Source organism: Triplophysa rosa, linkage group LG7, assembly GCF_024868665.1.
Source record: "Triplophysa rosa linkage group LG7, Trosa_1v2, whole genome shotgun sequence".
NCBI classification, from domain to species: domain Eukaryota; kingdom Metazoa; phylum Chordata; class Actinopteri; order Cypriniformes; family Nemacheilidae; genus Triplophysa; species Triplophysa rosa.
Genome location: NC_079896.1, coordinates 23,110,929 through 23,136,596, shown reverse-complemented (window position 1 = coordinate 23,136,596; position 25,668 = coordinate 23,110,929). Strand labels below are relative to the sequence as shown.

At 39.2% G+C, this 25,668-nt stretch overlaps 1 protein-coding gene across 11 annotated transcripts in view; it reads right to left on the bottom strand.

The window, feature by feature from the left end:
* The window catches only part of szt2 (SZT2 subunit of KICSTOR complex), a 73,233-nt gene extending 47,675 nt beyond the window's left edge, over positions 1-25,558 (bottom strand). For 8 of the 11 annotated variants that reach the window (XM_057337257.1, XM_057337263.1, XM_057337258.1 and 5 more), the window contains exons 1-38: positions 25,434-25,558; positions 23,785-23,910; positions 23,506-23,679; positions 23,216-23,386; positions 22,184-22,306; positions 20,267-20,426; positions 19,980-20,086; positions 19,658-19,868; positions 17,308-17,478; positions 16,901-17,132; positions 16,659-16,788; positions 15,598-15,743; positions 15,071-15,223; positions 14,883-14,997; positions 14,565-14,770; positions 13,983-14,216; positions 13,486-13,564; positions 12,877-12,965; positions 12,282-12,450; positions 11,586-11,700; positions 11,376-11,495; positions 10,833-11,033; positions 10,281-10,378; positions 8,954-9,092; positions 6,539-6,775; positions 6,144-6,342; positions 5,993-6,040; positions 4,676-4,803; positions 3,620-3,875; positions 3,374-3,545; positions 3,201-3,293; positions 2,992-3,070; positions 2,522-2,824; positions 1,578-1,716; positions 1,334-1,450; positions 1,187-1,256; positions 428-613; positions 66-314 (exon numbers count right to left, since the gene is read on the bottom strand). In XM_057337257.1, the coding sequence (XP_057193240.1) occupies positions 66-314; positions 428-613; positions 1,187-1,256; positions 1,334-1,450; positions 1,578-1,716; positions 2,522-2,824; positions 2,992-3,070; positions 3,201-3,293; positions 3,374-3,545; positions 3,620-3,875; positions 4,676-4,803; positions 5,993-6,040; positions 6,144-6,342; positions 6,539-6,775; positions 8,954-9,092; positions 10,281-10,378; positions 10,833-11,033; positions 11,376-11,495; positions 11,586-11,700; positions 12,282-12,450; positions 12,877-12,965; positions 13,486-13,564; positions 13,983-14,216; positions 14,565-14,770; positions 14,883-14,997; positions 15,071-15,223; positions 15,598-15,743; positions 16,659-16,788; positions 16,901-17,132; positions 17,308-17,478; positions 19,658-19,868; positions 19,980-20,086; positions 20,267-20,426; positions 22,184-22,306; positions 23,216-23,386; positions 23,506-23,679; positions 23,785-23,910; positions 25,434-25,550 (5,862 nt within the window). In that variant the 5' untranslated portion in view covers positions 25,551-25,558. The remainder of the gene's footprint in view (positions 1-65; positions 315-427; positions 614-1,186; positions 1,257-1,333; positions 1,451-1,577; positions 1,717-2,521; positions 2,825-2,991; positions 3,071-3,200; positions 3,294-3,373; positions 3,546-3,619; positions 3,876-4,675; positions 4,804-5,992; positions 6,041-6,143; positions 6,343-6,538; positions 6,776-8,953; positions 9,093-10,280; positions 10,379-10,832; positions 11,034-11,375; positions 11,496-11,585; positions 11,701-12,281; positions 12,451-12,876; positions 12,966-13,485; positions 13,565-13,982; positions 14,217-14,564; positions 14,771-14,882; positions 14,998-15,070; positions 15,224-15,597; positions 15,744-16,658; positions 16,789-16,900; positions 17,133-17,307; positions 17,479-19,657; positions 19,869-19,979; positions 20,087-20,266; positions 20,427-22,183; positions 22,307-23,215; positions 23,387-23,505; positions 23,680-23,784; positions 23,911-25,433) is intronic. The other 3 variants (XM_057337259.1, XM_057337260.1, XM_057337266.1) reach the window with 3 other exon arrangements.
* Positions 25,559-25,668: the final 110 nt, after the last annotated feature.

Genomic DNA, 25,668 nt, shown 5'->3' with positions numbered 1-25,668 from the left:
ACTAGTATTGAATATTCTGAAGTCATTGACAACTAGTGACATCACAGTTAGGGTTAAATGTTAACCTCGGCATCTTTTTTCATTGGTTCTTCACTTTCCGCTCCTCTGTCAGATGTGGAGAGGGCGTCCGATACTCTGGACCCGTCGTCCACCTCAGGACAGGCGTGGGCCTGCTGCGAGTATTCCGCCGTGACATGAGACACCTGTCTGGCAGCCTGGAGTCTGTGAGACCGCTGTCGACTGAGAGACACGTAGTGGAAGTTGTCTTGCTCCACGTTCAGCAGGTACCCGGGAAGCGATAACCTCCTGAACTCCTGCGGAGGCGAGCGTGTGTTATTAAACAGCAGGGAAGAACATAATCTCTTATACGCCACCTGTTCTGGGGCGTCTTATCTACACTAATAGGGGTCATCTCTCGCGTCCAAACCTCTTGAAACTTTTCCAAAGACTGTTCGGGACCAAACACAAACTGCAGAGGAACGGCCTCGCTGTGACACTGCGGCCGGCCGCTGGAACGACACACGTGCTCGGAGACTTTCTGCAGGGTGGAGGAATTGATCACAGAAGAGTGTCGTAGAGCCGAGACGATCTCGTCCTCCAGAAGCCAACGGATCTGAAAAAGGTCAGAGACAGAAAACAATATGAGGAATATTGCCATCCTACTCTTATAATGAGCTGAACTCTCAAATATACTGAAAATCATTCTGAAGTCACACAACAGTCTGAGAAACAAAAGCCATGTGTTTTTAAAGCATTTTCTATTTTAAGTGCGTCTGGTAAGTGCCATATTTAGGATTTGTCAGATCCATAACGGTCCACATTCCTCATGGATGGACACATGCAAATTTAATTAAAATAACCATTTAACGTTCTATGAACAGGCACGCCTTCTTTATTTGTTGGGTAATATTGCTTCTGGTTTGTAGGATTTCTGTGCATTAAAATGCAAAAAGCATGCCGTCTCTCAAAAACTGCGTCATTTATGTTTCATCCATAACACATTTATTTCCCGTTTTTAAAACAGAAAACTTGTGCATGGAGTGGAATTTTTCTGATGTTTAGACTCAAAAACGTTTAGTAAAAAATAAACGGATGGTTTAGTGTATTATATATAATGCAAAATGTCACATCCATAACAATGGAACTGCACGTGTGCTTAATCTTTGCTATAGTAACAGAGTCTCACCTCATCCATGGTGGCTAAAACCGCCATTTTATGAGGAACTGGAAGTTTGGATAGGGGATCTCCAGACATACTGCAGGAAGAAAAGTGGATCAGGTTCAGATTCAGAATTAGGTGACTGTTAAGATATGCCAATCTTCAAATACTTACCCCTCCATACCGACGCCTCTTAGGTCGTCAAGATTTCCCATGAGCTCCTCGTCCGAGCGGTAAGACGACGGCTGTCCAGGAGAGCGATTCAGAGAGATGCTGCTTTCTGAGGTGTACCTGTATGGACCACATTTACATTTGTGCATTTGGCAGAAAAGGAGAAAATGTTGTTTATAGAAATGTTACGTTAGCATACTGTGGCAGGGAAGCTCTCTCGGTTTTTGGAAGCTTCTGGAGCACTGACCTGTTGTGGCAGAAGTCCGGGGGCATGGCCTCTATCTCCAGAGGTAACGTAAGCACAAATATATCAAGAGTCACAGACAACTCATTCAGATCCACAGACTGAAGATTCTCAGCGTTCTCAAGACAGGAAATAACTTCACCTGGAACGAACAACAAACCAATGTTCCTCTAAACACATTACAGCTCTGTGATATACGCAAATAACTGGAGGTCCTACAGGACTGACTGATGTTATTCAAACTAAACCTATTTCATACTCACAGAAAACAAAGAAAAGTTGTGTAAAATAAAAACATTGAAGATTCTACACTGTTTCCAAGTGACAAATCAAATAGGCAAACTAGGCAAACACAGAAAGTCCTTAAATAATTTTTAGGCCAAAAATTTGCAGGCCAAGTATATGCCGCTTATATTTACAAAATGCCATTTACATGAAAAGAAGTAATGCAATCACTACAGAAAAACACACAAAAAAAATACATATCGATATCGTAAATGTGCCATTTTTAATTGTTTCCTCTCTATCACCACATCTGTTTAAAACATAAAATGGCAGATTACTTTACATAATTTTAATGAGGGTTGAAGTGGAATAAGTCAAACCCAAATGTATTTTTATATTATTTTATTTTTATAAAATAATTTAAATATCTTTTTTTATTATATTATTATTTATTGTACATTTTATATTATATTAGCTTCCTGTTGTGGAAAAGATTACACGTTTTTTCATGTAGGCTACCTGCTCAATAACTAAACGTTGCTTATTTTCATCCAAATAAAGATTATTATTTGCAGATTTAAAGGTATAGCATTAAAAACTGCCTGTTTTATTTAAAAAATCTGAGAGAGGGTGATGAAATAATATCAATCATATGCACTACATTAACATACACTAAATAAGAGCTAATATTATAGAAAAAAACAATGGCTGCAATGCTTTACCCAGACAGGTGGGCAGTGTTTGAGTGGGCATGGAGCCGTGGCAGCTCTTCATGTTGACCGAGCAGGTCAGGTGCACAAACAGAGGGGGCATCTCCGGCTGGGGCCCCTCGGGCTCCAGGAGCGAGTCCCCATCCAGAATGCTGAACGAGTCCTCGTCCTGGTTCACCGTGTTGGAGTCAGACGGTGACCCGCCTTCCCCGACTTCCTGTTCAACACTCTCTGCTTTGCCATTCTCACATTCCTGATATTCCACCTCCAAATCCGTGTCGCTTTCTGTGACAATGCAGCAGCCGGACACGTTCTCTGCAGAGATGCAAAAAAAATCATAGTTCAGTTCACCTTAAGTGTTATTTGGATTCAGTCTTCAAGTGTTTACGTGTTCTGAAATGTTAGCATGTATAAGCGGAGCCCTTATACATTATACACTATGTTTTATGTGAATCGATGTTAAAATAAAATCTAAATCTAACCATCTTCTGTAGCTAGTTCAGCATCAGACACTTCACAGTCGTCGCTGGGTCTCCTTTCGCCCTCTTTGTCTGACTCCTCCTGAGTGGATTGTGATAAAAATGTGTTAATGATAATGTCTAACTAAAACAACCTCAACAGTCTTCCTCCAACCATAAAACCAAATAAAGCATTCATGAAAAATGAAGTGCATCAGAACGGTTTAACACACCTCTTTTTTGGAAGATGGAAGGCGGTAAAAGAAATAATGTGGATTGGAAGGCACAGTCTTGAAATACTGAGCGCCAATTTCCATAAATTTATCCTGCAAAAAACAAAACAAAAAGCGAGAATTTGTGACATTGTGAAGCTGTTTTTCTGTATATCTCTCATCAACATTCGTACCTGTATGATTTTGTGCAAATCAGGGTACACCTCACACTTCTGCTGAGACTGAAGGAGAGACAACGGGAATTCTGGGATTTTAGGAGACTTGCGTTCATCCAGTGCCAGAGGGGAAGTGGGAACCGAGAGTTTTCCTCTTGAATCTACCTCACTTACGTCCTCTAGCTCAACACTAAACACAAAATATGTATAAAACAGAAAACCAAAACTACAAGAATAACTAAAAGATCCACAATGCACTGGTACCTGGATGAAGACACGAGCGTGGCTCTGTCGGTTCCATCTTCTCCGATGATGAAGGTTGCGGGACCGTTGGTGGACCTGCTCACGTTGACACAAGCCTGCAGTTCGTGTCTCTCACGGAAAACGCGTATGTGTCCGCAAAGCGTCTGAAGGAAGGAAGTGATGTCGATCTCCTGCAGGGATTCCTCGCAGTAGTCCATCGCCGTCAGTAAGTCCTGAGAGCTCACGCTGTACGACTGCTGCAGGCTGCGATACACACCTGTCAATCAACACACACGCCATTAAAACAATTTTATTGAACATGTTAATAATTCAAAAATTGTATAACCAAAGCTTTAGGTTGATGTAGATAACTGGCGAGAAAGATAGTGATGCTTTCTTTTCCCAAAATAATTCTCAGTTTTTAAATATATTAAATTGTAATATAATTGAAATAATTACAATTTTACATTAGATTCATAATCACAGCAAACAAAGAATACTAAATAGTACTATTAATGCAAATTATTAAAAGTATTAGCTGTAAAGCCTCTAATATCTGTTTTTTAAACACAGCTTTAAAGTTCATTTTCCTATAGCCTAAAATAGTAAAAATACCGTACCAACAAAATGATCATCTTTCTATAAAAATAATCTTCAAGAATAATAAAAAAGAAAAAATGAAAGAAGTTCACTCCGAGGCAGTGCAAGCCATATATTTATGTTTAAAAAGTATATCATTTTTTAGTTTTCTTGTAAAACGACTAATTGTTTCCTGTTTAAGTCCATTACAAGGATAAGAACCCTGGAAAGCTTTCCTCATAAGTCTCAATTTGTTTTCGACAGAAGAAATAAACACACAGACGGCTTGTATAACATGTGGGTGAGTGAATTATCCTGAAATTTTCATTTTAAAGTGAACTACTCCTTTAACTCTAAACAACAACTTATGTAATTATGATAGCTTATGTTTTTCTGAATTACAGCAATAAAAAATCATATTGAGAATGTGTTACAGTAGCAAAAGATTTTACAACGCGCATTATTTTAGGTGTCATATTCTTAATGTATGCATGTGACCTTTGACATAGCTCTGGTAGTAATGTTCTTGCAGCAGACTGCAGTAGTTAGCCAGCTCTTTGTGCTTGTGAGGATGCGCCATGAGCTCCGTCCAGGAGGAGGCGCTACTGCGCTCCTGAGATATAGACCTGCCAAGAGACACACACATACCACATTAGGTCACATTCATCCCAACATCTCCTGTTAGATCACATCCAGACACGAGCCCGACACAGCAAAGAATAGCAGAAGACAGTAAATGACACCCACAAATCAGTTTATCACCCCATATTAGGCTGGACTGCGGTGCCATTGGATCACACTAATCTCAATGGTCCTGAGAATCTTTGAATTGATATGCTAGTGTAACACTCGCTGGGGAATAAGAAGGGAAAATATCAAACCAGTCATGTAGTGATATCAAACATGCTTTAAAGCATGCAAAACAGATTTGCAGCCATAAAGCGACAATATTTAATAATAAACACCACAAGTTTAACAATACAGATGTAAGGAACTCGCCTCACACATTATGACTGATTGTCTTTTTATATCACACCTATGATAAAAAACGATATTCCTACATATGCTGGCAATTCAACAGAACATTCTATATTTGATATCTATGTGGTAATGCCCATTTTGGATCATCTGAAATATCAGTATCTGTATTTCAGAATCTGCTAACAGTTGTATCAGTGAAAGAAAATGTGGTGCAGATAAATTAAAGGCATAGTCCACCCTCAGATTGTTGCAAACCTGTGTACATTTCTTTGTTCTGCTAAACAGAAAGGGAGATATTTGGAAGAATGTCAGTGACCAAACAGATCTCACCTCCCATTGACTCCCATAGCATTTATATTCCCTACTATGGCAGTAAATGTGATCTGTTTGGTTACTAACATTCTTCCAAATATCTTCCTTTGTGTTCAGAAGAACAAAGACATTTATACAGGTTTGCAACAATCTGAGGGTGAGTAAATGATGAGAGAATTTTCATTTTTGGGTGAACTATCTCTTCAAAACCTTTTCATTTCAGAAAAAAGATATATCAGAACAATCCAGGATATGAGGTCCTAAAATCCAATTGAAACAGTACAAGACAAATCTACATCAATGCTAACCGCCAATTGTTTTCCTCCGGTTTTTAAGACCTCATTACAAGATGTGTGCAACCTAGTAGCACAACCCTCCAGAAAGAGAGAAAAAGAGAGAAAGTCAGGGACATCCCTCGAATAACAGGGACAAAACATCCCTCTCTCCTGAGATACGTGACACATGACCCTGTCCCCAAGCTAAAGGGTGGCCGCAGCAACAGGAAGCAGTAAGCAGGGCTACCTGTCTTTGGGCTGCTGACTCAACTCCCAGAAATCTGTTTCTTGAGGTCTATTCTCATCCAAAGAAAAACCAAACATTAGGCCAAACATTTGTTACACCTCTGTAACAAAACATAGTGAGCTGCTCTCACGTAAAGTAGGTGTTGCATTACCTGAAGAAGACGTCTCTGGGCGTGCGGCCTGATCGTGGGTGGACAAGCTGTTCTTTGAGGGAGTCTAGAGTGCAGTTGTAGATGTAGATCGGGCAGCGGGGTCGAACTGCGTCACCGCTGCTCGGCTGAGACGCTTGTCGGCCGAAAGTGATGTAGCAGTCTCGCTTCTGGGGCTCCACGAACTGCACACCATCTTTCTCTTTTGCAGTTGAGATTCAGGGGACAAGGTTGTGGACATACATACATCTCCAATGTTAATCTTTAAAAACACTCAATGTTCTAATTGGTCTTCAGAGAAGTAAAAATCATAGTTGTTGTTTAATATACAAGAGACTTTAAACCAATGATATTTCACTGTGGGCGGAACTACACCGTAATCCCTGTGAACTTTATACCTGTTTCGCTTGCATTGATGCTTGTTTGCTCTGTAGATGCCTCCAGAGAAGATTCTGCTTCCAGTGTGGAGCTAAAATCATCACTCAGATCAGCACCATCGTCTGGACTGTTACCTGCAGAACTGCTGACTGTCTGTGATTGGCTGTTGCCATGACTACAGGTGTCCTCATCTTCCTGCAGGCTGCTGCTGATGGGCGGTTCAGCGTCCAGTCCAGAAGACATTAACAGATGCACATCTGCCGAGTCGATTTATAAAATTAGCTCATAACTGAATAATCAGAATAAGAGAGCATCAGTTTACACACTGCAGCTAAGTACAGCAGACTTCTCTTTAGTAATGACAATTTTTATTAAATATGTGTAAGCGGGTTCTTACACCTTTTACAAAGTCAAATTCCAGCACTTTTCCAGTACTTTCAATGTGTTTTCCAGTATACATACTTAATCACAAGTGATGGTACTGTGCTAAAAAAGATCCTAAAATGACATTCCCAACTTAAATTGTTGACTGTCTGGCAAATTAAATAGGCCTACATTTTACATAAAAATTGACTACCATTTGCAAAAGCTTGCAGGGCCTGAATTTGATTTTTTAACAAGTGTTTTGCTGGTTTCAGTCCAAAGCAGTTATCATTTTAATGTCATGTTTAAATAGCAAATGCATTTCCGCCCATTGGGGTGCTGGTCTGAAAATGAGGGGCTCTATTTTAACGATCTATGCGCATAGTCTAATTCTATGCGCATGGTCTAAAGCGCAGGGCGCAAGTGCACTATGGCGTGTCCAAATCCACTCTGGCGCATGGTCTAAAAGGGTTGTCCCTATTCTCTTAATGAGTCATGGGTGTTGTTTTGGGCAAAATGTGCAGAATGGGAGTCTCATGTCCCATTCCCTTTAAGAGCCAGTTGTTCTCGCGGCATGGCGGATTCGCTATTTACACGGCGGAATTTCCAAGAGCAAAGATGTGTGGAGAGCATTCACTTAACATCATAATCTAATTTTTGACGGAGCTTTTAGAGGGTTTTGCATCTGAACTCTTCATATGTAGCCGCCCGCCACGTGCGCAGAATCAGAGAGGTAAGCGAAGCTCGAGCAGAATGTTTTTAATGCGAACGGCAAAGGCAATAAGAATTTTCCAGTTATTTTATCTAAAAAGTGAACGGCACATACTGATTTGATATTAAATGAAGCATTTAAACATTTCAAGCAGTTTCAAGCCCTTTATCCATTTTCAAACCTTGAAAACGCTGCATTAAAAATCAATCATTTTTCAGTATTTCCAGCACCCGTAAGAACCCTGATTATAGAACTAAACTGAGATCACCTTAACTTAAAGCAATATTTCAGAGGCAAAACAAAAATCCCCCATGTTTTACTCACCCTCAAGGCATCCTGACTGAATATGACTTTGTTCTTGAAGAATAATGCAGTAGGAGTTATAATACCACGTATCATTTTTCTTCCAAGCAGCAGAATGGGGGGCATTTTTTTGAAGCGGCAAAAAGTGCATCCATCGATCAAAGAACTGCTCGACAAGGCTCCGTGGTCTTAACAAAGGTCTTCTGAAGCGAATCGATGCGTTTGTTTAAGAGAAATATCCATATTGAGAGCGCTATTAACGTTGATATTCTGTTATCCCTCAGCTGCGTGTGAACCAGAAGCTTGTTTTCCCCGCAAATGACGGTGACGAAAGTTCCCGCACAGAGATGACTTTATCCTATTAGAACAAATGAAAAATGCCGCGTTCATCACCGGAACTTACGACACGCCTGCGTCATTTGCCGGAAAAACAAGCCTCTGGTTCACGCGCATGCAGCCGAGGGATAACGGAATATCAACGTTAATAGCGCTCTCAATATGGATATTTCTCTTAAACAAATGCATCGATTCGCTTCAGAAGACCTTTGTTAAGACCACGGAGCCGTGTCGCGCAGCTCTTTGATCGATGGATGCACTTTTTGGAGCTTCAAAAAAATGCCCCCCATTCACCCCCATTCTGCTGCTTGGAAGAAAAATGATACGTGGTATTATAACTCCTACTGCATTATTCTTCAAGAACAAAGTCATATTCAGTCAGGATGCCTTGAGGGCGAGTAAAACATGGGGGATTTTTCTTTGCCTCTGAAATATCGCTTTAAACTTTCATTAGCACTAGAATGTTAAAAAGTAAAGCACAAAAGTAGATGCTCATTAACATGTCCACAAAAAAATGTCCACATGTTCCTAAAAATGCATCCAATGGATATCATATCACCCATTGGGAGTTCAGTGTTGTGTATCTGACTGCTGTAACCCACACACGTTTTTACCTATACACAGTTTTGATCATTGTTATGGATAAAAACTCAATAAAATAACCTCAATCCCTTGATGCGGGAGGTCAGAGTTATGATGACACTGACAAATACGCACACACCTGTGAATGTAGCTGGTATGAAGGTGAGTAATATTTGCTGGTGGCTGATGTATTTGACGTAACATTTCCAGTGAGGCGAGGCGTCATCGCTCTCTATGCCGGCTGTCCCATCATCCACGAGATCTGCGTTACTGAAACTCTGCCAGAACAAACAAACACACTGTTAAGACTAGCGCTGTGCGATATGCGATAGCATGCTAAATAATGCGATATCCGATATTATATTTCTTTTTCTGCATTAACCTAAAACTTATTGACTATAGACCACTTTGAGAGATGTAAACAATGAGCCAGAAGCACTTCCGGTTTCAGTTTTATTTTTTGAATCTCGCATATATCATTGAAACTAAGATATTTGTTTAACATTTTGAGTCAGTTAAAAATTTTCTGTTAGTTGCATTTTGTTCAACCCTTGTGTAGTTTTAAAAAACTGAAACGGAAAGTTCTTTTGGACCAGCTTTGGATCAGCGTTGTTTACGTCATCCAAAGTGGTCACGTAACTTTTTAAATATTTTTAATAGTTCCGTTATTGCAAAATATTGCACATTATATATGTGCACATATGAACGTTTGTGATGTTTCGATATATTGCACAGCGCTAGTCAAGTCAACACCAGATAAATGAAGACATGCAAGCGCTAAATATCATCTGGCCGATTCCATGCAAATGTCAACAATCTAGTTTTTACCAAATGTTTTCACCATACTAATAGGTCAGATGCCAATAATTAACATTTTTAAACCATTTTTTGTGTTTTTAGTATAGTTTTCATAGTCAGGTAAGTAAATTGTAACATCCATAACGAAACTGTCACATTCATAACAGTCCATATTCCTCACAAATGAACACATGAAAATTAAAAAAGTCATTTTCCATAAAGAGGCATCCTTTCTCCATTTGTTGAGTATTTTTAATTCTGGTTTGTACATTTTACATCCTACAAAGAATGTTGTCTATCAAAATCATGCGTCCTTCTTGTCACATCCATAACACGTTCATTTCCCTCTCTTAAAACAGAAAACTCTTGCATAGACTGATATTTTTCTGATGTCTGGAGTCTATCATTAGGGGTTTATTAAAATCTAAACGACTGGTTCAACATATTAGTAATGCATTCTCTGAGCATTTATATTTCAAGTTTTGACTGAAAATGTCACATCCATAACGATGGAATTGCTCAATTGTGTTCTTAAAAATCCATTCAACCGAGACTTTTTTTTTAACATATTTATCTTTTTTAAGGTGCAGTCACACATTTCCAGCAACAAAGTGACCAAGAAAGAACAAAAAAACATTAAAAGTGTGTGCAGGTGAACATGTTTGTACCTGCAGTGTGCTGGAAGAACCCGTCACCTCCTTACTACTTCCCATAGTGTGGAAGGACATAACAGTGTCGTGCCTCTCTGTCACCTTCAAACACTCTTCTAAACACACACAGATAAACAGAATGAGGGCAGATCTGAGGTCAGCCTCTCCTTATGGCGGTACAAATCACTAATGAACCAATTAAAGGATATTTGTGAAAGGTTGACATCAATTAGCGTGAAGTCTCTCGGGGGAATTTACGATGCGTTTCTATCCTTAGTTTACTTCATTTAAGCCGTATGTTTTCCTTTACCGATCAAGGAGCTATTCATTTATCAAACCCTTTAATCGTTACACATTAAACCAGCTGTGGCACTTCTGCGCATCCAGTAATTGAAGAAAAGCTCTGGGATCACAAGTTAAGCCACATCAACAGATCACCACAGACAATAAATTGTGACTTCTAAAAAAGATGAATTACTGTGGACACGATTGTTGTTTCTTTTGTGCACTTTAAAAAGCATTTGTTTAGAGGAGCGGTACTGATATTTTTGCAATAAATAGACAAACTACCTTTAATGACAGGTAATGAGAACGGAGCCATATGACCGTCCCTTTCCCATTCCAAAATGTGATGCATGAATGTCACGTGATCTCCGCTGGCCAAAGGGATCTCTCGATCACTCAGCTCGGTCTGGAGAGAGCTGTGGAAGAGGCTCAACAGCAGGTCATTGGGTAGAGAGGAGGAGCTCCGTGGTGATTCCGCTTGCTCTGCTGCGACAGGGGTCAAAGGTCAACAGAAAAACAGTGAAACGTCACCTATAAAAGCCTCATATTCGAGCCTTATGTTTTCACGCAACATACAAAATGTTTATTTCTGGGTGACATGTTCCTTTAAATCCATGGACCATTTTTGCAAGACGTAAACTAAACTGGTCCACGTGCACTTCCTGTTTCCTTTTTTTGTTCACATATATAATTAAGTTTCAATGATGGTTTGAATTAGCTCTAAATCTTCTCTCGGTTATATTTTATAGTTTGTGCAGTGTTAAAGAACAGCAAGAGCTACTGGACCAGAGCTGATGAGAGATGAGGGGTCAGGTGATCGAGCCGTACCCCAACCAAAGGTGCAGAAGAAGAGCTCTATCTGTTGGCATTTGGGCAGGAGCTTCATGAGGTCAAACTGGAAAGGCACGGTGTGTATGCAGTCATCGACAGGAGTGGCGGTGATCTCACCTGAGAGAGAAGGTCACAATAAACCTCACAAAACATGACAAACTGATTGTGTGCGAGGCGGCAGAGGTTTGGACATGTGGACAGGTGTACCTCGAGCATCTCTGCTGCTGTTGAGAGCACACTCCTGCTCTTTATTCTGACACAGCTGAATGAGGTATTCAAAGGTGATCATCGTAGACATGCACGACAGGTCACGAGGAAAAATCTGCAATTGAAAAAAAAGGATGATTCGAAAGTAATTTGAGCAAAAACTGGTTAAACGTTTAAAAACGCTAACGTTCAAAAGTTTAGGAATCATTTTTCGTGATCTTACAACTTTTGAGCTCAAGGTGTAAGCTTAAATATTTGACATTAGTTACATGAAAATATAATTGGCAAATAATATAACAGGTGCTTTAAAATAAATATGAAATAATAAATAAAAAACATCCAATAAGAGCCCAGCATACTGTAGAACTCCTTTAATACCGTTTAAAAAGCATCTCAGGGTGAGAACTCTAGACTGTAGTTGATAAAATGACGAGAGTACAATTTTGCAAACTTTAGTTAAAGTGTGACAACATTTTTGAATCATTTTTGATCTTAAAGTCTTAACATAATTCCCATAGTTGCCATATTCAAGAGTTTTAATGACTAATGAATCATTTACTTTTGTTCTAAAGTGTCGCAAAAATAGCAATAAAGAAAGTGTGACCCTAAACTTTTAAATGGCAGTACAGTATATGTACAATAAAATGTATTTGAAGCAAATATGATTATTTCTGTGATGTGTCGCAGGTCACTAACAGCCTGAGGGATCTCCTGATACGTGAGGTTCTGAAAGTGCTGCTGCTGGTCCAGTGAACTGCAGACGGTTCCGCTCTGAGGCTCCACCCAACACTCGCTCACCAGACTGAGCTCTGTGTCCACGTCTATCGCCTCAACCTCAGTGTCATTATCATCATCTGTAGAGAAGCTGTGAGCACACAGAACATCTGGCTGTGACTACACATCCTATATATGCACGACCGCAACAGAAGAAAGCGAAATGCATTCTGGATATTTACTGTGATTACGGTCATGAATTATAAAGCAGTAGTTGAGAGCAAGCCATTGACAGTATTATAACTGAAAACATGAAATCTAATTTAAAGAGGCGAGGGAGCACATTTACATTCAGATGGTAATACATTTATACAGAACCCCAAAGTGCAGACAATAAACTGCTTAATCGTCTGAATTCAGTCTGATTTACTGAGTGGATAGTGCGGTTTGAGTTTTTTGGGGCTCGTACCCATAGCTCATTATTTTATGCTGCTTCATTATCGTCTATGTTGACTATGACTGCATCGCTAGATAAAGCATTTTATATTCGTTTTTGTAGCCAGATTGACCCTGTTACCTGTCCTTGGTGGAAGTGGAATGAGGTGGAAACAAGATGTACTGCACAATACAGGTGTGCTGTTTCCTGTCCAAACCAGAAGGCTCACTCTGCACATACAACACAAACCAAACAAATACCAAAACTGAGCGATACATTTACATTTATGCATAGGGTTAACCCAAAGCAACTTACAGTATATTCAAGGTACAGCTATGGAAAGAATTAAGAGACCACTCCAGTTTTAGCTTTTAAGCTGCATTTGTACATGAATTGCAGACATTTGAGTCTAGTATCTGTTCAATAAAACAAACTCAGAACCTCACCCAAAAGCAACGTGAAAGACTGAGAGCAAATAAAAACAATATTCTCATTTTAAATGAACATTTACTTAAACGCATAAATAGAACAGTCAGAAAAATTAAAAACTATTTTAGAGTGGTCTCTTTATTTGGTTCCATAGCTGTAGTGTATATATTTTTTTATCAGAATGTGCGTTCCCTGGAAACCGAAAAAACGTTTCCGCAACCAATCCACAACCTTTGCTCTGCTAGATCAATGCTCTATCAAATAAGGTGCAGGAATAGTGCTACTAACAATGATAAAGTGTCTTTGTGTGTGAGATTTCACCTGTATTGGCAGTTCGGTCACCATATTGACGATACCCTCACCGCTGGCTGCGAAATGGAAGCCCTCAGAGAGACGAATGCTGTGTAAACAGCAGCAATGCATCATTTTAATAGCTCGAAGGGTCAGTTCACCCGGAGTAATGTGGAGATAATATAAATAAAAGTCTTGGTCATGTGCAAAAATGATCATGGACTTTCTGAGGGTTGAACCTGTAACCTGTAGGTTATCAGCCCATCTATAACCACTAAGTGTGACCCCCGACACTTTCATTTAATTGTATAATAATTGCATTACGAAACTAAATATCAAAGCAAATGCCACTGTAAACAAAAGACAGATAAGAGACACCTGCATTCCAATTTTTTCTTTATTATCAAAAATTAAAAATGTATATATTTTCTGTTACTACTATATAATACAAGGACATATTTAAGTGTCATATTTGTTTGAATATGATTTTTTTGGGTCCCCGTGTGATAAGAATGTTGAACACTTACTCAGAGAGCATGGAGAGGATGTGCGCCACAGCCTTTAGAGAAACAGCAGTACCCGGCCCGTTCTGTACGGCCCAGACCCACCGCTGGTGCAGGAAGTATCGGGATAGTGACGCCACAGTTGAGGATGCTGTCCGGCTGGCAGCCATGATCAGTCCGCCCATGTTGCACGGCTGGGCAAACGGCTCCATGTTTAAGATGAAGGGTGTGCGGAAGTCAGATGGAAGCTTCTCGTACCTGCAGCAGGGTCATCAGAGGTCAGAATCAAATGTTGTACTTTTAAAACATGTAAATTAGAGACCAGATGAGAACTAAACAATGCCAACAGGTAACGCCACTCATATTTATTTTTTGTATTGTGATGTATTAAAACAAGAGAAACTACATAGATCCTGTGTTAAAATGCATAGTGGGACTGATATAAATGTCAGCCAGTATGAGCAGGTTGTTGTATTTCATAATTGTTTGCAAAAAAAACCCAATAAGATCAGAAATCTGTAGTCCAAAAAGAAAACAAGGTATATTTTGATTTCATGTTAAGAAACATCTTGACAGTGTTTGTTTCTTGGTTTTTTTTTCACACACCTGATAAGTAGTTTCTCAAGAGGTTTGTTAAGCAGCACCACACACGGCCGGTCGGACAGCGCAGGTTTTGTAGCAGGCAGAGGTGGAGACTTCGAGGGCGATGCGTTACCCAGAATCTTCCGTTTGGTCTTTGGTGTGGCCTCTTTATTCTGGACTCGATGAGGGAACCGCATGCGTAGAATCTGCTCTCGAAGCTCATCCACGATCTTTGATACAGAGAAAGAAGTGTTTATGAAAAAACAGTAATAATATTCTCTAAGAAAAATATCTTTTACAGTTTCTATTGGAAAAGAAATCTGAATAAAATAAGTTTGTCACCTTGTTCCTGGTGTGAGCCAGAGTTCCTATGGGGAAACCCAATCGCAGCACCATGCAGGGAGCTTTAGAGATCAGACGCACCAGGTAGAAGGAGACGGGCGGAAACTCGGAGCCACTGTCGGAATAATTCGGATTAAAACTCTGTAAAACTGAAGCGCTAAAAATGCGAACCAAGCATGAAGTCTTACCTGTATATGAGTTTGACATAAGAGTAGCCCTCAACCAGGACGAAACTGCTCCAGTCTCTCAGGAGTGAGGTGAGGGCAGAATGAGAGATCCTGCACTGGATGGTACTGAATCGACCGTTACATCCGGCATTATGCACATGCTTTGGGACGGGGCTGAACAGATACAAAACAAATCACAATCAGGAAAAGAGTTCACAGTTCTTGTCGGTTCTGCTCTTCTGAAATAAGTTTGCGCACAATGGAAATACTCTGTGACTGTTTTTGATGCAAGACACCATGACTAACAGAGAAAATGTTAAATGCTCTCTCATTTGTTTGTCGCAATGGATAAAAGCATGTGTTAAATAATTAAAGGTAAACATGAATCTTGAAATATGGCTTTTTTGAAGGTTTATTTAAAGGTGACATGTTTCACACACAAAACCCTCTGAATCCTTTTAGCGGTTGTCTTGATGTCGGTTTGGGTCAACACAGAGGAACGTGATCCTGGAGCGAACCCGAAGGCCAATCCAGGCATTCCGACTCACATGTCATGCTCCAGAATGATGGCAATGCGATGCATGTGCAGCCAGCGCTGCCAGAAGTTGGCGTCCATGGACAAGATAGGCTTCCAGTAGAAGGCGAACTGTGATTGGCTGGAGTCTTTTGAGCCACTGTGCTGGAGGGAGAGGACCTAAGGGAAAGCAGGAGCACGGTTAGCATGTTAACATTACATTACAAGATGTAGAAAAGTGGAGGTTGTTATTGCCATCCTCACATTAAAGTGGTAGATCACCTGAAAATGAAAATTCTGTCATCATTTACTCAAACCTTTGTGACTTTTCTTTCTTCCGCAGAACACAAAAAAAGATATTTTGAAGAAAGTTGGTAACCGAACAGCACTGGACCCCACTCACTTCCATTGTATGGACACAAAACCAATGCAAGTGAATAGGGTCCAGATAACGGCATTTTTCAAAATATCTTCTTTCGTGTTCTGCGGAAGAAAGGAAGTCATACAGGTTTGAAATGACAAGAGGGTGAGTAAATGATAACAGTATTTTTATTCTGGGGTGAACTATCCCTTTAAAGGGATCCTTCACCCAAAAATGAAAATTCTGTATCATTAACTCACCTTCGAGTTGTTCCAAATCTGTATAAATTTCTTTGTTCTTATGAACACAGTGAAAGATATTTGGAAGAATGCTTATAACCAAACAGGTTTTGCCCCCCATTGACTCCCATAGTAGGAAAAAATACAATGGTAGTCAAAAGTGCCCCAGAACTGATTGCTGTCCTACATTCTTCAAAATATCTTCTTTTGTGTCCAACAGAACAAAAAAAGATAAAGTATTTTTTACTACTATGGGAGTCAATGGGGGGCAAGATCTGTTTGGTTAAAAGCATTCTTCCAAATATTTTTCTCTGTGTTCATCAGAACAAAGAAATTTATACAGATTTGGAACAACTCGAAGGTGAGTAAATGATGACAGAATTTTCATTTTTGGGTGAAGTATCCCTTTAAAACATAAATGTCTTGATCAGGGACACAACAGTGTTAAATTCGTAGCTGTTATGTTCAAGTGGTTTTTGTTTCGTGTGAACTCACCGGTGTGGTAGATCCGGGTGGGATGTAAAAGAGAGGGACTCCATTTTTTGTGCTTTCCGGAATAGTGTAATGCTCGGGGATGGAATTAAATGACTGCAGGTGTACCAGCATCTGGTCGGTTTGATTTATGCTGTTCGAGAGAAATAATGCATTAAAACTAAAACGTCAGCAGAGGAAGAAGTCGTGGAAGAAAACATTACGATCTTCATTCTATCTGCAGAAAAACACAAGCAGCATCTAACCTCTGCAGAGTGTTCCAGAAGCGGCGTATGACAGACGTGCGGTAAGGGCTTGTGATTGGCTTGCGCATGGTACAGCTGATGTCATGCAGCATGTCATAGCTGCCCTCCATGGTCACTTCCATCCAGGTGATGCGTTTGGCCGGATCCAGGGGCCAGGACGCCACAGCGAGGTACTCGATACGCATATTGTGATTCCAGAGGAGAACCAGCTTCACTTCCAGCTGAGTTCCTCCTTTAGAGAGCGAGAGAGATTTAGAATTAGGCAAAAGGGGATGTACTACATCGTTGTCATTTATGATGTAGTACATTTTATTTTTATTTATAGGACCGAAAAGAGTACGGTGACCAAAAATCCCAACAGCCATTAATTGTGATAACAATGTGACCATAGTTCTTATGTTGGGTACCTTTAGTGATGTTAACCTCTCGGATGGTGTATCCCTCTCTCAGTCTGACAGACAGCACACTGATCAAATCTGCGTGAACTTCCTTCTCTGTGTGTTTCTTCCTGCGCATGACAAGCGCGGGGTTTCCGCTGGCGGACACCAGATGCTCATTTAACAGCCTGTGCTGGGAGACTGAACACACAGAGTATGGAACACTTACCACAGCATGCTATTATAACGTTCAGAAAGTCCATGGGCCTCATTTATGAAACACGAGCAGAACGAATTTTTGCGTAAATCGTTCGTAAAGTCGTTCTGACGTAAATTTTCGGATACATAAAAATATTCGTATTTTCAAAATGTTAGTTGGTACGAAAAATTTTACTCTTTAACTTTGGTAAAACGCAGACCTCGTCACTGTCCCTTTTAACACAGCTGTCCAATCACGGTGGAGGAGAGGCGGGACAAACAGTACATTGACCAACCATCACACTTGTACAACGCAACAATTTAGAAGTTAACATTGCTGGTTATTACACTTTTATATTCATTAATAATCTTCAAAATAAGATACTGGTAACATGTTACTGCAGTGGATATTAATAATCATAGCAACTAACGTGTCTCCGGAAAAACGCGCAGTGCATTAAAAGCGCTCTCAAGCGCCACCAGCTGGTTATATTCAGAAGAGCACCAGGCATTATTTCAGCTGGTTAAAAACGCTTTGGTGGACACACGTTAAAGGGATTCTTCACCCAAAAATGAAAATTCTGATAAACACTGAGAAAGATATTTGGAATAATGCTTATAAACAAACAGATCTCAACAACCATTGACTACCATAGTAGGAAAAAACAATGGTAGTCAAAAGTGCACCAGAACTGTTTGCTGTCCTACATTCTTCAAAATGAACAAAAAAATGATAAAAGTAAATTTTCCTACTATGGGAGTCAATGGGTGGTGAGATCTGTTTGGTTATAAGCATTAGTCCAAATATATTTCTCTGTGTTCATCAGAACAAAGAAATTTATACAGATTTGAAACAACTCGAAGGTGAGTGAATCATTTTTGGGTTAAGTATCCCTTTAATTGAATATTTATCATATATTTAGGAATGTTTCATGAATGAGATCCAATATACGCAACCACTCTTAGTTGAACACAATATACATATCAAAACAAAACTGATTATTATTATTCAACAGGACAAAATTGATAGAAAACACTATTCTAGTATAAAGAACAAGACCTGAATGTACTAGATTACAGCCATTTTAAAGGGATAGTTTAGCCAAAAATGAAAATTCATTCATCATTTACTCTCATGTCATTTCAAACCTGTATGACTTTCTTTCTTCTGCAGAACACAAAAGAAGATATTTTGAAGAACATTGGTAACCAAACAACATTGACCCCCATTGACTTCCATGGTATGGATTCAAAATTTCTTGAAATATCTTATTTTGTGTTCCACAGAAAAAAAGAGTCACATATAGGTCTTAAATGACATGAGGGTGATTAAAGGGATAGTTCACCGCAAAATATAAATTCTGTCATTATTTAATGTACTACATACAGTCAGACCTCAACATGCTAGAATACAGCTTCAGTAGTGAAAGTGAAATGGAACAGTGTGGTTTCTTGCCATCATCTGTGGTATAAGACAGATGCTACACTTCTCAAAAGACTCGGCAACATCAGAATATTTTGGAAGGAGGGAAGCAGACTGTCTGACGATCATATGACTTATGACCATTAGAGAACTGACCTCAGACCATGAATCTTATGATCATTTATAAAAACCCTCTCTAAACCAACATGAACTTTTTCTTGGGCAGAACTGAGAGATAACAGACGTACTAAGATGCTAAAAGCTGTTATGCTAACCGCTCTTTGACTGAAAATGTGTGGGGAGGTATTAATAGGACGGTTCACCCAAAAATGAAAATTCTGTCATCATTTACTCAGCCTCAAGTTGTTTAAAAAATGTATACATGTTAATGTTCCACTGAACACAAAAGAAGATATTAGTATGAATGTTTATAACCGAACAGTTCTAGGGCACCATTGACTTCCATAGTAGGAAACGAAACTACTATAGTAGTCAATGGTGACCCACAACGGTTTGGTTCCCTAATTTATTCTAAATATATTATTTTGTGTTAAACAGAACAACACGAGGCTAATAAATGATAGCAGAATTTTCATTTTTGGGTGAACTATCCCTTTAAGAGAAAATAGCAACTCTCTCTTAGAACAGTTCATGGTCCAGAACACACAATCTACCTAAACACTTTCCCAAAACGTCCGGTCTGTATAGTTTTACTGAATTTTCTGAAACAACAGAAACATTGTAAAGTACTGGGCTTACAGCAGTAATACTCGGGGTTCATGGACTCGCCCATCCTGAGGAAGGAGTATGTGAGGAAGGCGCGGTGATAGGCATTCAACACCTGGCTTGTAGATTCAGGTTCTGGACACGTGGACAGGTATGAGCCAAAGGTTGCCATGGAGATGAACTTCATTAGCTCCACATTGGGGATGTAGCCAAAACTACAGTTGTACGAGTATGCCCCGCCCACCTGAAGGAAACACATTGGTAAAACGACAATATTTATATAACAAACCACATCTCAGACATAAATTACACAATATTAATCATTTTCTGGAGTCAAACACAAGCATTGCAGGACCTGGACAAAGGAGCAGGCGATAGTTCCACTTCTCAACTGGTTCAATAGAGTTTCACAGACTGCTACATCAGGAACGCTTGTCACCCCGTCTGTAATGATTATTATACCTGCACACCAGCATAAAACAAAAGATTATTGATTCATTATTGCTACGCCCATGATTTTATTTCACTTTGCAAGGTGACTTTTATTTAGTAAAACGTGAACTGAATAAAACTATGAATTATTAATTCATGTTAGTGAAATTTTATTGGGCAGGGCAGTATAACAGGTGGGGACACACTGACCTGCGCCGGAGTTTGGAGGCAAAAGTTGTAGCGCTAAAATCCCCTGCCTCACCATGCTGACCAGCCCAACATCCGCTGTTACCATGGAAACCGCTGGCTTCCTTTGAGACGACTCATCCACAGCATCATTAGAGTAGGACTGACAGAGAGATCCAGTGAACTGATGATCAAACACAAACTTACTGTTTAGTACACAGACTTCTTAACTTCCGCACTACAGATTGTTTATTGTGCAGCTGTTTCAAGCATCGACATAAAAATCAATAGGTGACAGAAAAACAACATAAATCATTATTGTAAGCTTAGTGATGTGAATTGAGGTAAAGTAAACAGACAGCTTTAAACTCGTTCATAACTGATTTTGCTTATGTTTTACCATATAAAGTTGCAGCTTTATTTTGCCTTTACTTAAGGGGATAGTTCACCCAAAAATGAAAATGCTGTCATCATTTACTCAACCACAAGATGTTCCAAAAAGGTATTAAAATCTCTGTTCTGTTTAACACAAAAGACGATATTTTGAAGAATTTGGGAAACTAAACAGTTCTGGGTCACCATTAACAACCATAGCAGAGGTTGAGCTAGACTTTTTCATTGTCCGACATTTTGACAGACAGGCTCCTAAAAAATCCGTCATAATCTATTTTTACCCGTCACTATGGTGCAAGGTGATGTTACGTGCTAATTAGCATGTTTGTGACATCATCGTTATGTACATGCATTTACTCTCTGAACTTACTGTGTTTTTAACACAACTGAATATTCAATAAAGTTGGAGTCGTTTACATATTTAATGTTTCTGTTGTCAGACATAAAACAATAATAACAGACAAATGTTTATAATCATATGTCCAGTCAGTCAGTAACGATGACAGGTGCTTGTAAATGCTGTTTTGTAATCATTCATTCATTCATTCATTCACTTACAAGTAACTTTAAGCTGCTGTTTGGTTATGAATGTGCTGCTTCTGCCGCACATTGAACGGAAAAGACGCAGAGATCAATTTTTCCACTTACTTAAAGTTAAGGTTTATCCAAAATGATGCTAGTCGCTATCACTCTCTGAAGGAAAAAAGTCTGTAAACACCGCACCACTGTGAGCACCTGTGTGTATATGTGAGCACGCGACGTGGGGGTCTGATTAAGGGTGTGTTCAGGGATGGGCAGTATTTATGATAAATGTATTTCAAATACGTATTTTAAATACAAAAGTCATTTGTAATTTGATTAAATGAATGAAAATGGCTTCATATTTTGTCTCAAAGTACTTCAGTGTTTGTATTTTTGTAGTTTTAAAATACTGCAAAATACTTTGTAAGAAGTCTACGTGATGACATCATAAAATTGCAGCCTCTGATTGGTGCCTACTCAGTAGTTTTGCCTGGACTTGTTGTTGAGAGCAAAACAGAAAATTGGTAGAAGGTGGTTAAGGTAAGAAACGTACTGGCTGTAAGATTTCCATCTATTATTGCATCGAATTACGGCGCGAACACGTGTTTTTCTGTGTCTTTGGTGTGTTATAAGTTGCCCATGCATGTATTAGACACGTAAAATTGCAAAAATTAAAGTGTCGGAACAAAAGATGCATTCTATCTAAAAGCAAATGCTCACCCAGGCATGCCTGAAACGCCTCGTGTAACCACACCCCCACAAATATACGTCAGTTCATGGTATGAATTGACTAAGACCGCCCAAATGTGTACGCAAGTAAGGTGGTGTACCTGTCAGTACAATTGCTTTGGAACCTGATGTTCATATGCGATGTTATTGACGCTATCCGCTCCACCTTAAAAGTCGCGACGCTTCTGTGTTTCCGGTTTCTTATTCACGCTCAGTTTAGTCTCCAGTTGTGGGAACGCACAGTCACTGATCAATAGATGAACGCTGGTATTGAACACAGAAATGAGCTGCTCTTGCCTGATTCTGCTGCTGTTGAAGGACCTCAGCAATGTTGCTCTCCACAGCCCTCAGCTGCTGGTAGATCTGCAGCAAAAACTTCTCCAGATCCATGGAGCCCAGCTCACAGCCCTGAACCAGCACCTGACGGACAAAACACCACAGATATTACTAATCAGAACTTGCCTAGTCTTCTCTTTTTAGCTAACATTAACATTAAAGTCCTATCCGACGTCTTAACCATTAAGATTAGTTAACGGATTAGCAATCAGAAACGTTGAAGTTCATATTTGTTAAAGTTACTTAATACAATTGCAATTGTGACAGTTTTGATATTAAAATAGTATAGACGGTTTCAAAGCAACAACATAAACAAACGCTAATGTTACTGTGCATGCGCGCATTCATGGGCTGCCATTAACTTCCGCTACACATTCGCAAATAATAGAGTGCCTGTAGATTATTTCTCATAACAAGCAAAAGAAACAGCGAAGAACCGTTACTTGGCTAAGCTTGCCTTTCCAATATTTTGAATATAGACTGCGATACCAAGCTTAACCGCTAGATGCCAATGTCCCATACGGGATCCATTCAACAATTTGATTATTTAATCAAATTAACATACAAAATTCAACAAATCTTTTATTTAATACAATTATTATACAATAAAATAATAATATAAATTAATATGAACATAAATAAAATAAAATATAAATAGTTATATTATTAGACATTAGCCAGACGGAAGTTAAATGTTGTACAGGCGCAGGCGTCCGATGAAACGATCTATAGGAAATGTTAAAATGGGAAAGGATAATGGCCTTATTACTTAAGGAAAGGATAATGGATATCCAGCTGGTTTATTACTGCAAAATAAATCCAGACAGGGTGAACAGGACACACCCTGAAAAGGGTTCTTTTGCATTAACAACCCCTAGGAAGTACATTATCTATTAACAAGATATTGATTAAAAATATTTTGGTATAAAAAAAGTGTCTGGCAGTGACACAGAAACATATCACAAATATATAATATCATGAGACACTACACACCTGGTGAGAACTAAGACCAATGATGGAGGAATATGCTAGAATGGTGATGAAAATCTCTGGTTTAAACAGTAGCTCAGTTCCGGGAACTATGAAAGGTTTCGCCAGTCCAGCCAAACAGTGAGACAGAGCGTGGAAGACTTCATCAAAGATCATCTCTCCTGTGCTATCATCCTGAAGAAAGACACAATATCTCACCAATTTCATCAATGCATTCTATTCAAAGAGCCACAAAAAAGTTATCATTTAACACTGCTAGATTAAGCGTAAATCTGATGATTAATTTTTGTTACCACAATCCCGGTAGAGGGACTCAGGTCCAGTTGGATGATGAAGCGGTACCGGCGAGCCAGGAAGGTCACGCGTGTGGAGGGAACCAGCAGACATGAGCAGGACGAGGGGGGAGAATCGGGCTGCCATCCTTTTGGGAGGACACTCAGAACGTCCAATTCATTCTCTGACTTCAGCTGAGCACAAACCACAAAAACATTATCATGGGTAATGGACCGAGAGACCTAATTTGCCTACTTATATCAATGGAATAGACCATTACTACTATATAATTGTTTTACCAGTTCAGATTGTGAACAGGGCCGGATGACCTGATTTAATCTGCTGAGGAACCAGGACAAACGCACATTGCGTGATATCCTGTACTGCTCTTTCATCAGCAGATAAACCTGCTCTGCCTCCTCCACCTGCACACAGAAACATTCAGAAAACTTTAGGCCGAAACATTTAATGTTATCCTAATAAATTGAAAAAAATGAGTCAGAGTTGTGGCTCAGTGGTCAGCGCTCCAGACACATATAGAGAAGGTTAAGCTACGCAACGCCGTGTTAAAAGTTGAGCCATCTTGGGAGGATCGCTGCTAGTGCGTTCAATGCGATTTTTCTTGTTTAATTAGGAAATATAACTATGGTAGGTCAGTCTTGCTGTGTTAAAAACTGCAATAGCATTACGCAGAGTCGTTCAGGAAAAGTGGCAAGCCCCTAGTTCTTTCACTTTCGATTTCTCCATATATTAAACAAAACAAATAACAGTACATATCAAAACAATAATAGCAGTGGAGTATGATCCTCCTAAAATGGCGGCGCCACTGCAACATGCAACATAGGGCATGACATCAGCTTCACATTCTCTATACGAGCTGTTGGCTCATGGGAACGCGATTTCTGACATACAGTAGCATGAGACGGGTCATGACCCGGCTCGTATGTGTCTGGGGACTAAAAAATGCAGAAAAAGCCCCAAAATATAATTATTAAAAAAATGAAAGTGGAAAATTGAATTTTTTATGCTTTTACTGCTTTTAAAAGCTGTCTCTTAGGGTTTGTCGTTCCTTTCATAATTTTAATTTGATGTTAAAATTCTGTTTCTAATCTTTAATGACAGGTCTGCTTCATTTTATTATTAATTTACACACAGAAGGTTTAATCAAACCTTCAATGTTGTCAATGCTATAAGAAGTTGTACGTACAAAAAATGTCATTGAAATTTGTTAATGTTTGAGAAATAAATATTTTATTATTTAATTTGAATTTAAATGTTGTTCAATAAAATAATGATACTATCATATCGTGAACCCAGTATCATGTTGTGAGCTAAGTATATCGCCACATTCCTAAAAAATATCATATAAAGATAAAGCTTTCAAATGTGTGTAACATGAATTTAAAAAAATGTGCTTTTTAGACAGATTGCTTTGTAAACATTTATGTTGTAACTAAAAACTCAAAAATGGAAATTTCCCCCTGGAAATTTCCACAAACCTACAGCAGTGAGAAGTGCAGACCAATAGTAATGACACAGCATAAACGACAGTGTCTAGAGGTTATAACAATACAAATCAAGTCTCAACATAAATCACTTTTCATATTCGTGTTGAAATCTGAAGAAGTGCAGTGTTAAATACATGCAGTGTGTACATGTAGCCACTGCCAGTTAAAAACAGCATGCTGTTGTTTTATCGGTGGGAGGGAGGGGCTGCAAACACATGACAGAACTGCATTAAACTGATTTTCTTAACACCAACCCCTGCGATAAAAGTATCACATAGCTCTCGAGTTTATTTGACAGATGAATTACAGAAAAATACAACAGATAAAAGTCTCCTTATGTGTTTTTCTGGTCTGTTTTTTTGTCCTGCTTCTGAACCTGTAAACAAGTGCGTTCAAAAAACTGACTTCAAGAAACAAACACAGTGAAAATAAGTGTTCACCTCATTGTCCTGTCTTTCTGCCATGCCGTGCTTCTCATCACTGGCTCCTTGTTTTTGAGTTTTAGAGTATTTCTGTAAACTCAACAGTGCTGTAAACTGCAGTCCATCTGACTGCATCTGATTCACTTCCGGTATACGCTATCAAAATAAGAGCCCTTTAAAATAGGCTGTACAATATGGGTGATGAGTTCATTATACATTTAATCTGCATGGCTTTCTGTTCTTATAAATGTAT